The sequence below is a fragment of the Pelodiscus sinensis genome, chromosome 8 (genome assembly GCF_049634645.1).
Source record: "Pelodiscus sinensis isolate JC-2024 chromosome 8, ASM4963464v1, whole genome shotgun sequence".
In the NCBI taxonomy this organism is placed as follows: Eukaryota; Metazoa; Chordata; order Testudines; family Trionychidae; genus Pelodiscus; species Pelodiscus sinensis.
The window spans coordinates 67,938,990-67,951,160 of record NC_134718.1 but is presented as its reverse complement, the minus strand read 5'-3'; the positions used below and the strand labels follow the sequence as shown (position 1 = coordinate 67,951,160).

At 48.2% G+C, this 12,171-nt stretch overlaps 1 protein-coding gene across 1 annotated transcript in view; it reads right to left on the bottom strand.

Annotated features, from left to right (window-relative positions):
* XPNPEP1 (X-prolyl aminopeptidase 1) overlaps positions 1-11,290 on the bottom strand; it is a 62,041-nt gene extending 50,751 nt beyond the window's left edge. The window contains exons 1-3 of the mRNA XM_075935514.1: positions 11,146-11,290; positions 7,361-7,461; positions 2,928-3,052 (exon numbers count right to left, since the gene is read on the bottom strand). Coding sequence (XP_075791629.1) covers positions 2,928-3,044 — 117 coding nt within the window. The 5' untranslated portion in view covers positions 3,045-3,052; positions 7,361-7,461; positions 11,146-11,290. The remainder of the gene's footprint in view (positions 1-2,927; positions 3,053-7,360; positions 7,462-11,145) is intronic.
* Between the last annotated feature and the right edge of the window lie 881 nt (positions 11,291-12,171).

Here is a 12,171-nt window from a genome sequence, read left to right as displayed (position 1 = left end):
TTCGAATTAACTTTGTAGTGTAGACATACCCTAAGTTCTAGAATAGATTACCTAGGACAGGGGGTTTCAAACTTTGGTCATGGCTTGTAAGGGCAAGCCATTCTGGCTGCGAGGTGCTTTGTTTACCTGCGCCTGTGCAGGAACAGGTGATCATAACTCCCACTGGCTGCTGATCACTGTTCCTAGCCAGTTGGAGCTATGGGAAATGGTGCGGACTAGAACATCGCGTCCCACCGCTCCTATTGGCTGAGAACAGCGATCCGCAGCCAATGGGAGCTGTGATCACCCATATCTGTGGAGGCCCAGGTAAATAAAGCATCTTATGGCCAGATAGTGACTTGCCCTTATAAACCGCAACCCAGAGTTTGAAATCCCCGGACCGAGGGAGGTTGTGTTGGAAGTTTTTAAGAACAGGTTAGACAAACACACATCAGGGCTAATCTTGGGCGACCACTGCAGGTGGATAGACTAGATGACCTCTTGAGGTCCCTTCCAGCCCTATGTTTACATGTTTCTATGATTCTGTCCTTTCAGTCCCATGGATGAGTAAACCTGCAAAGCCAACGGATATGATCAGGCTATACTACAATAGGAAAAGCTGCTACCAAATTCACCAGCCTTGACTTCCCCTTGTCTTCGACCTCATCTGCAGTACTGATTTGCTTCTATTTCAGTCACTGGTGGTGCTGCACAAGTGTGAGTCCTGACTGTAGAAAAGCAAACCTAGTAGAGGTTGAACCTCTCTAATCCAGCAGTCTTTCTGGTCTGGCAACATCCGCGGTCCGGCATGATTTTAGCTAGTCAGATGTCCCATTATTGCAGGTGTGGCCAAGTTTCCCACGGTCCCATAAAGTTTGTTGTTAGCCACCAGCCCTGGTTTGCAGTATTCTGTGATATTATATAGCTCTAAATTATTCCTAAGTGTCTTCTAAGAGCCCAGAGCAGTGGAAGGGCTGGTAATGCTGCTAAACATATGTACTTATTATGCTTTATCTACTTATTTCCTTGTGCAGATACAGTAAAATTGTGCAACACTAACACTTTGTGACGAAGAGAGCTGATAAGCCTTGGCTAAGCGTAGGCTTATATAGGGTGTATCAGTACAATCGTACATTATTAAGCAACATTGCAAGAGCTGTTCCATTCATTTGCATCAGTGAAATAAAAATAAAGTGACCCCTTGTGGTTCGGCAAATTCTCTGGTTCTGCACCAGTCGGGTCCCACAGGTGCCAGACTAGAGAGGTTCAACCTGAACTTGCACAGATGCCGTGAACCCCTGCTTCACACCAGGAGATGTTGGAAATGGCAGTTTATAGTGGTCTACACCAGGGGGTTGTATTGGTGAAACTCACCAATGGCTGAAAGTGGAGCAATTCCCTACTGCAGACAAGACCTGACAGAGGCAACCCACCGGGACACATGTAAGCCACAAATTAGCAGCTGTCATTAATCATTTCCATTCAGACTGTAGAAACCCGATGAACTAGTCCGGCAGGAAGCCGGGCTGTTTGCATGACTGCATTTACTGTAAGGGGGGGGCGGGAAAGGAGCAAGGAATGTGACCTGCAGGATTCCGAAGTCATGTGACCACCGTCCCAATCGAGCAAAATGTGTCTGGAGTTACAGGGAGGTAGCTTCAGGCAAGGAGCAAACTGCAGCAGCTGCCCGGGAGCCCCTCCCCCATCGCACCGAACTGAGGAGCTGATGTATTTCAAGGGGAAACGTGCGACGTGTGTTCCCGGGGCAACGCCACATGCCCCACCGCCTTACCCCTTGTGTCATCCCATGCAGCTGTGCAAAAAGGGAGCGAAACACTCGGACGCGGCAGCACTTCACACGCGCTTTGCACAAATGTAAATGCCCACCCCAGGTGTGGGAAGGCGACAGCGGTCTGGCCCTCTCTATCTGAAAGGGGCTGAGGGAAGAAGATTCCCCCCTCTAACCTCCCAAGAACTCTGGGATTCTCTAAGCCAGTGGTCCCCAACGCGGTGCCCGCGGGTGCCATGGCGCCTGCCGGGGCATTTATGTACACCCACCGAAACATCTGGGCTGGCCCTGCCCCCGGCGCGCAGCATATGCGTGGTGCCGGCCCTGGGCTCGTGGCGCATGGGCGGCCCCTGCCCCGGGCACGCGGCTCATGCGTGGTGCCGGCCCTGGGCTCAGGGCGCGTGGGCGGTCCCCACTCCCAGGCGCGCGGCGCATGCGTGACCCCACCCCCAGAAGCATAGCGTGTGAGCAGCCCCGCCCCCGGACGCCCGGCAGCCACGAAAGTTGGGGGACCACTGCTCTAAGCTCCGTGGAAGACTGAGACAAGCTCCGTGGAAGACTGAGGAGGCTGAATTTACACATTGAGGTGGGCAAGAGGGGGTTCAACATTTCAAAGTTGGCTTGGGCTAAACAACTACAGCAGATCAAGACCATCTTAGTACTGTGCAGGTAGCAACCATGGTGATCAAACTCCCAAGCGACAGGCCCCGGGATCACCTCCTCCGACTGACACGGAGAGGAGTCACTTTGGGGGCACGGGACCCCAGGTCTGCAGAGGAGAGGGGACTGGGCCTCTGCAGCATGCTGTCCTCCCTACTGCCATCCCAGACACTCCCCCATGGGAGAGCTGCAGGCTAGGGCTCTCTAGCTCTAGAAGATACACTACGAGGGTCAGGAGGGGAGCAGCCATTTCTTTGGCAAGCTCATTTCTGAAGACCACGGGCTTCCCTGGGAAGAGCAGAACCAGCAACGCTGACATTCTGCAGGGAAACAAACACCGACCCTCAGAAAAACGACTCTAGAAAACCCTGGCTGCAGCTCCCCGCAGCACCGTTCCCCACCTCACCAATGCTTTTATCTGGAATTCTTTGAAGCAAGCAAACTTATAGGCCTTTGCTTTCCCCCCAGAAGGAACTATCCTTAGGACTGAATTCTCTACCTGGTGTGCATCTCCGGAGGGCACAATGTAGGCCTGGATGGGCTCGGCGACGTACTTGGAACTCTTCATCACCTGCCGCAGCTGCCTGAGCAGCTCTGTCGTAATCTTGGGACCCATATTCCTACCTGCAATACAAATTACGCACAGTCTTAGGCCTTCTTCACCAGCCCCTGCAGCCTGCAAGAGCCTGCTCAGACCCGGCCGCTGTACTCATGCCGCCCCAGCGCCTGAGGAAGAAATGTGTGGCAGCGATGGCAGGTTTTAGAAATCCTAAGGATAGCATAAAGGCCAGCTTTGCAAGCCACTCAATTCGTTTTGGTAATCCTTTTGGGGACAAATAGAGGCTTAGAGAAGGCTGGGGAGGAGGGTATGGCTGCAGATAAGGCAGCCAACACAGATGTCATATTTAAATTCCAGGGCAAAAAAAGAATCAGAATGTACCTGGTTTACACTGTGTTTCTTTAAAGAAAATTCAAAGGCTATTATTTGCCAGGCTGTAGCAATTATTCTGAAATATGAGTCTCTCTCTTATTGTTTTGGTCTATACTTGTTTTCATTTCAAGAAAACAAGTTATGTATCATATAAAAAATAATGTAAAAGTACTTTAAATTTATATTTTAAAATTATCCACATTATTATATATGAGCAAATAACTATTTTACACATCAAATTATTGTATTATATCCAAACAAGACCTGAAAAAATATTATACAATATACCTAAAACATAATCTATAGTAATAAATAATTACAACTTTCCGATAGAAGTACATTGGTGGCCCTGAAAGCTATCAGGTTTTGTTTGTGTGGCCCTCAGTAGGCTTCAAGTTTGACATGCCTGCCTTAGTCCTTAACTCTGCCTGCTGGGCACAAATACTGTATTACTGGAGTAGGGAGGGTACGTCTACACAGCAGCGTTATTTCGGAATAAGTGACGTTATTTCACAATAACAAAGAGCGCGTCTACACTGTAAGCCATTATTTCAAAGTAACGGAGAGCTGGAGGACTTCTTACTCCAACTCCTGTAACCCTCATTTCACGAGGCATAAGGGGAGTCGAAGGAAGAGTGTTTGTTCTTCCTTCAACTTCCTGCTGTGTAGACAGCGCGAAAAGCTGAATTACGCTATTCTGACTTCAGCTGTGCAACTGACGTAGCTGAAGTTGTGTTGCTTAATTCAATTTTTGCCCTGAGTTGCCCTGGCCATTTCCTGTGCCCACACAGATCATTTAAGGGAGCTGGTTTCTGAGTTTGAGCTACATCACAGTGGTGCTATCACAGTTGGGATGGCTGGATTCCTAGGCTAGGTCAGATAAAAAAAAGGAAGACACTTGTCCTGGATGCAGACAAGAATCAATTCCTGCGAACCTTTACATGCCTGTTGCATGTTATTTCTCATGGAACTTATGCAGAGCTCCAGAGTGGGAGACCCACTGATTAAAGTGCAGCATAGGACAGTAAGAGAAATCCTATCTAGTTGTTCCTTAATCAGAAGCAAAGTAACTGCTATCAAATGGGGAATGTAAGACAGGAGAGGGGCATGGAGGGGAAATGATATCTTGACGGCCAACAAGGGTACAGACCATTCAATATACACAACGTTATACACCACGGCACTCACATGGGTGCGTTATTTACCCTCATATTCTATTGCGTGCATCCCTTTCAAAAGACATTTTTAAAAGAAGATTTGTCATCCAATAAACTTGAATAGCGCCGGATTCTTTGGGGATGGGGAACCTATTTTGGGTCGAGGGACGCTGACTCTCAGAAAAATTACTCTGGGGCCGCACAGAAGTGAGAAGCAAAACAAACAAACACACATCAGAGCCTCGGGGGTCCCCAGCTAGATTTTGTGGACCCCCCCGTGCTCTGGGGAGGGACCAAAAATGAGTTCAGTGTGCGTGGGAGGGGGCGCTGGGACACAAGCTTCGGGTGTGGAGTCTGGGAGGGATGGAAGAAGCAGGAGTACGTTGGGGTTGATGGGTCTGGGAGGGTGGTAGGATGCAAGAGCAGAGTGGGGTGTCGGGGGTCTGGGCAGGAGGGGATCACAGGGCTCAAGCACCGGCTCCCCAATTCTGGGAGGGACCAAATCCAGTTCCTGGGACAGAGGTTCCCCACCCTTGTGTCCCTTGGCACAGGAGGTCCCATTGCCAACCAGTCACGAGTACAGGCAGTCCCCGGGTTACGTACAAGATAGGGACTGTAGGTTTGTTCTTAAGTTGAATCTGATGTAAGTCGGAACTGGCGTCCAGATTCAGCCGCTGCTGAAACTGATCAGTTTCAACAGCGGCTGAATCTGGACGCCAGTTCTGACTTACATACAGATTCAACTTAAGAACCCCAGGCGTCCCCAAGTCAGCTGCTGCTGAAACTGATCAGTGGCTGATTCCAGGAAGCCCGGGGCAGGGGCTTCCTGTAGTCAGCCACTGGTCAGTTTCAGCAGCGGTTAACTTGGGGACGCCTGGGGCAGAGCAGCTGGGGTGCTGCTGGGTTGCTCCAGTAGCGCCACTCCTCGGCGCTACTGGACCAACCCAGCAGCACCCCAGCTGCTCTGCCCCAGGCGTCCTGATTCAGCCGCTGCTGAAACTGACCAGCAGTGGCTGAATCAGGACGCCTGGGGCAGAGCAGCTGGGGTGCTGCCGGGTTGGTCCAGTAGCGCCCAGAGCAGCGCTACGGGACCAACCGGCAGCGCCCCAGCTGCTGTACCACAGGCGTCCGGAGCAAAGCGGCGGAACACGCGGGCAGCGGACAGCCCAGACGTGTCTGGGCTGTCCTCTGCCCACGTGCTCCGCGGCTTTGCTCTGCTTTGCTCCCCGTCCCCCTGGTCTGCAGACCAGGAGGACGGGGAGCAAAGCGGCAGAACACGCGGGCAGCGGACAGCGGACAGCGGGCAGCCGCTTTGCTTCCTCTCCCTGGTCTGCTGGAGACCAGGGAGAGGGCCCCATTCGTAACTGCGGATCCGACATAAGTCAGATCCACGTAACTCGGGGACTGCCTGTATTTGCCAAGCAGTGAGTCTCTACCTGTTTTAGAGAGGTAGCGCTGTTACTCTCAGTAAAAACAAGAAGGAGTCCTGTGGCACTTTAAAGACTAACACATTTGTTGGGGTATTAGCGCATAAGCTTTTGTGAGCCACAACTCACTTACAACTACCTGTTTTACGTGTTAGGTCAGGCTGAAGTGACAGGCTTGATGCAGAAATTATTAGATGACATAGCTCTGTCTACACAAGAGCGTTAAGGCTGGCATAACTTCATTGCTCCGAGGTGTGAATTTTTCACACCCTAGAATGATGCAGTTTTACAGAAGTAAGTAGGTAGAACAGACCTGCCCTATGAAACGCACAGACATAGACTTCTACATGGGTGAAACCCTTGCCCCCAAAAAGCCAATAGCAAAAAACCCAATGACTTTCAATGGGACTGGGATTTCACCCTCTAGCTATTTCAATGGCCATATATTGTTTGTCCACCATAGTGTACAGCAGGGATGGGCAATAAAATGGCCACGGTTTGCCAGTGTTAGTCACAGCGGGCTACCTCCACTATATAGGCCTGCACCTCCACAGGTACAAGCAATTGCAGCTCCCCTGACCGGGGATAACCGGTTTCAGCCCACGGGATCTGTGGGAAATGGGGCAGATTGGAGGCACAGGTAAATATAGAGGCTAACCCGGAGGAGCCAGATCCGGCTCGTGGGCCGGTATTTGCCCACCACTGATGTACAGTGTCTTATTCTGATTACACTTTTCTGTCCCATGTAATAAGCTGATCACTTCCATTCACTGCTGAGAGATGTCCATAAGACAACGGAAACAATCTGACGGTCAGTTAGAAAAAGAAAAGAAACCCTTCCCTTAACTCTTAAGGACAAAGTTCCTCTTTCCAGGCACGTGCTTTGTCCTAAGGGCAGGAGCCTGAAATAGAAACTGATGTGGAACAATGATTGCAGAAGCAAAGAACAACAAGGGCTTGATTAACATCTAATGAAGCCCTGAAGCGACAAGTGAAAGACTGAAGAAGTCAGGAAGGACTGTCCTCAAACATGACCCTGAAAAGTCTGTAACTGTAATGACAGAAACTCTGAGCTCTCTTGGCAGTGAAACCCATATTAAGGATGCCAGCAGTAACTCCAGCTTTCTAAGCAACCATTTTTAAATATTCCCAAGATTTCCAGTAGGATTTTTCATCCTTGTTTCTTTGGGGGAGGTCACTTAACTTGGTGTCTCTATATTTTTAGGAATATAACCGACCTCTCCCCACAGCAGTAAACCTAGTGCTAAGTTAAAATCACTTCTCTGAAACTATTTACTCACTCAGTGATTAAAACCAAGTGCCACTAAAATTAAAGTCACTGTCCCACTGATGAAAGACGCAACCAAATCCTCTGCCTTGACATTTCAAAGCCATCAAATAACTGTAGCCACATTACCTGCTCTCTATAGCTTTCCTCTCCACGTCCTGATTCCTCTGGTCTTTTGATGGAACAAAAACCAGTCAGTACTTTGTTCTCCTTAACAAGCTCAGCTGTGCCTGAGAAAGCAAAGGGCAAATATTAATGCTTTACCAGACTTTGGCCACAATAAACGTTCTTATCCCACAATGCACAGCTTCGGAGGCAGTAATGGTACAGTACAGGAGACATCCACCTAAGATTATAGAACAGAGATGCTCAAAATGCTACGTGCACATTGGTGGTCTGCATTTGATGGTGGTCTATGGAGAAGCTGGCAGCTCACACAATGCATCTTCTTTATATCTTCTTTATATGCAAGAAAACCAGCTAAAAGTACATTAAGACTGAGATTTTCAGATGCCCAACACCCATTGAATTTTAGCCTCAGCTTCAACACTTTCTTTATAAGCTTTAAAGGGGTAGCTGAGTTAGTCTGTAACAGGAAAAAATTAAAAAACAACAAATAGTCTGGTAGCACTTTAAAGACCTACAAAATATGTAGATGGTATCATGAGATTCCGTGGGCTTTCCAATCATCGGAAGAAGTGGCCTGTGCCCACTTTCTTGCTGCAGCTATTACCTGCATGTTATGTGATTGTGAGTAGTAAGAAATTCAGATCCACGAGACATGAACTCTATCAAGGTGTCAAGTATCAGAGGGGTAGCCGTGTTAGTCTGAATCTGCAAAAGTGGCGAGGAGTCCTGTGGCACCTTATAGACTAACTGAAGTGTAGGAGCATCAGCTTTCATGGGCAAAGACCACGAATCTGACGAAGTGGGTCTTTGCCCACGAAAGCTTATGCTCCCACACTTCAGTTAGTCTATAAGGTGCCACAGGACTCCTCGCCGCTTCTATCAAAGTGGTCTCCCTACCCTATGAAAAATAGGACATTCCTTTTGCTAGCTATCTTTCACTTCTCTGCGTTAATCCGCTGATGGATATACTGTGTTCTGCTGGTGCAGCATGTAGTGTGAGCAACCCCACTGATAACATATTCAGTCATCATACTATAATAATTTAATCCTCAGCATTCATATGTAGCTTTTCACATGAAAAGCACTGGATAGACATTAAGCTTCACAGCAAACCTATGAGGTAGATTCAAGTTCCTTCTCAGTTTTATAGTGAAGAAACTGAGGCAGTTGCCGTTATATCGGTAGAGCCAGCGGCAGTCAGGACGAGATCACAGGACTTCCTAGTGCCCATGCAGTGTGCATTCTTCTAATTTACATCATCAACTGGATTCACACCTCTTTTGTCAAAATACTAAGCATATCTCTATGTGCAGCAGTAGAGTTCTGCTTTATTAGGCCTACTTTTGTGCAGAATGTATGACATCCGAAACATGCAAAGCAAGTTTCTGTGAAGAAAAATGACCAATCAGGTGCTTGTCTTCTATGGAGGGTTATACTTTACAGCTTTATGCTGGAAATAACTCATTCTGGATGAAAGGAAGAAAGAAATTTGGGACAAATCATATTTTCCTCTCATAAAAGATTTTAGTCTAATATTATCCTTGTGACCTATTGTGACCAAAAGGGGTTAATGATAAGGACCAGGAAACCATTTATAAAATGAGAGACACCACCCAATGACTTTATTGTGCCAAGATAACTTCTCCTACCACATTAAGCAGGTAATGCTTCGATTGCAATCTTGCATTTCTAGCCCCAATAGATAGGTTATGTAAATGAATCTGCAATTACTGAAGATTTATTTTTAAATTTCTATTGAGCAATTCTGATTTACCAAGTATTTTCTGTGTGCAAGACAAAAATGTAATATCTGTTTTCACAAATGCATATGAAACAGCAAGAAGTTTTATTGCTGTGGCTCTGATACCTTAAATACGTTTGCACATGCTCAACTTTAAACATGCCAGTAATTCCACTGAAGTCAATGACTACTCACAGGCTTACCATTGAGCCCATGAGCAAAGGTTTGTAGGAGCAGAGGCTAAGTTCTCATGTGTCCACAGGACACCACATAGGTTAGAGATGGGCCTAAATTTTCAAAGGGTGAATTACTTAAGACTCCTAATAGGGAGCAGATTTTCAGAGAGCTCTAACCACCAGCCCTCTGAAAATCAGTCTTCTTTAAACCATCTCAAGAAAAGGCACTGGAACAAAGGGTGGACCCCCCAGCTTGATGTAATAACAGCAACCACCTGCAGTGCTTCCAACCACGCTCTCTAAAAAAAAAAACTGCTTCCACACCCTGATGTGAATTTGTACAACCTAAAATGTAGGTGCCCCAGAATTACTAGTCACTTTTGAAAATGCACACCATGCTACTTACCTTTTATTATTTTTATGCCAATGCATATGAAATGAAAAAAAGTAACAGCCCACTCTTACCCATTTAAAAACCATGTATGTGTTCCCCTGAGTATCAATACTATGTTAACGAATAGCTGTGAGTAGCTTGTACATGGAAGAGGGTTAGAAGTGTTGATAAAACATGGTATAATCTGTGTTTTATTTAAAAAATATAAAATGTATACACATTACTGACAGAAGACAGTGCCTAAAAACAATAGTTCTGGGACTATCCCCACTGTCAGTTCAAATGGTATATTTATTCCAAGTCTGTCTTTTTGTTCTGTATACAACTCTGCTCCATGACTAGGGCTCCTATCCATTAGGGTACACAAACAGAAGTAAATAAATAATAGTAATCATTATAATAATAAATCATAATAATTCACATCACATTTATCTCCATGATAGCAGTGCCTCAGGGACAGTGTTTGTCACAAATAGAAGGCTGCTATTCTTCGCCAGGAGCAGGGCCTGCCTAGTATTGGCTATATACCCCTTCAGAGAAAACCACTATAACAAAATGTACAAAATATAAACATGTATATCAGCGACGTATATACATCTGGGCATCAGATTGCCCAACTGTGCCCAACATCTACTTTCCTATGGATTTCCACATGGGATAACTACATCTTTGGTAATGAAAGGGGCTAGTCATGAAATGTCACCATCTCCTTTAAAAGACAAAAAAAATAACCCTCCTGTTCTGCTCTGGGAAAGGTTGTGCCAACCAAAAAGCACAGAGCTGAAACTGACTCAAGTTATCATCAACCACTGTTACAACACCCCATCCCCTCGCCCCCACAGACAGGGCCGGATTCAGACCTTTAGAGGCCCTAAGCACGGGAAAGATGACCCCATACATAATTCAAAATAAAAACAATACTATACCGTAATTTTTTATATTTTTTTTTTTGGAGCCCCTGCTTTGCTGGTGCCCTAAGCATATGCGGAGTCTGCCTATTGGGTAATCCAGCCCTGTTCATAGACCTATTCCAGGCGGAATGCACAGCATCCACACCTCCCCTTCCCTGCCTCTGGGCGCAGGAGGCTGAAAGGCGGCCGCCTCCAGGATCTGAGGAAGTGGGTCTGGCCCACGAAAGCTCATCATCTAATAAACCATCTTGTTAGTCTTTAAAGTGCTACATTGTCCTGCATTTTGCTTCAACTACCCCAGACTAACACGGCTACATTTCTATCACTAGCCTCCGGGAGAGGGGCTCTGTGCAGGGAAGAGATTTCTCCAGCCAGATGTGCAAATAGCAACCCCCCCCCACACACACACACACACACCCAGCCCCCTAGGGCAGCACCTCTGGGGCTTGTCGCGCCCCTCCCCCTGCCCTGGACCCTACCGAGCACCGCCCGGCGCTCCCCCAGCAGCGCTCCACGCGGCCACCTGCCCGGGGCTGCGCGCGCCAAGGATGCGCTGGACTCACCTGGACTCGCCGCTGCCCCGCTTCCTGGAGGCTGCCATGCAAAAACTGACGTCCCGGGCCACGTGGGCAGCCGGGGCTGAAGCCAGGGGCGGGGCGAGCGGCTCCCCCCTGACATCAGCGGCAGCTTCCCGCAGCAGCTGCGCGCCCCGGCTGCATCCCCGCCGCGGGAGATCCCGGCCGGGGACGTGGCCTCCTGGCTGGTCTAGGACAGCTTCGGAAAGGCCCGGCCTGGCCTGTGCAGCTGTGAGGTCGCTCCCCGCCGCGGCCGTGGCTTGAAGTTCTCTCCCTCGCCAGGGGCGGCTCAGAAAGCAAGCGGGAGTGGGAGAGCCGCGATGGTTTGCAGGGAAGGCTTTTCTTAAAAACAAGGCACCGCATAGATGGGGGGAGGAGAGGGCTGCGATGTATTGGTGCTGTTGTGCGGCAGGGGGAGGGAAACCTCCAGCAGAGAGGAAAAGGACCAAGGAGGCTGTTTCCAAGAGATCTAGTGATGTATTGCCACCTGCCCTTCATATTGTCACTTGAAATTATTTTTCTGGCTTGCAGCTAGCGCTGGGTGGAGAGACATAGTGGCTGCGAGTTCATGTGGGGTCCCAGTTCCCTTCTTGCATCTTCTGTTAAAAATTGTGAGGGTTCTCCCCCTCCTCCCTCCCTCCCCCCCAGCTCATCTGAGGAAGTGGATTTTGCCCACAAATGCTCATGATACTATATATGAGGGCTACATCTACACGGGCATGATTTTCCGAAAATGCTTTTAACGAAAAATCGCGTCTAGATTGGCAGGACGCTTTTCCGCAAAAGCCTATCACAGACTCTGATCTCCCCGAAACTAGACCCTGCCTTCTGCCTGATGTTTGATTTGCTCTCTGGCCTATCATGGACTCTGATCCTCTAGTATCCAACCTGGTCTGACTCCCACTCTAACTACTAGTTCAGACTGCCCACAACCCCATTGTGACAATTTGTTCCTGGTTTTGGCTCTGATTCCTAGTGTGGCTACTGGCTCTGACCCTTGGACTGGATCTGCTT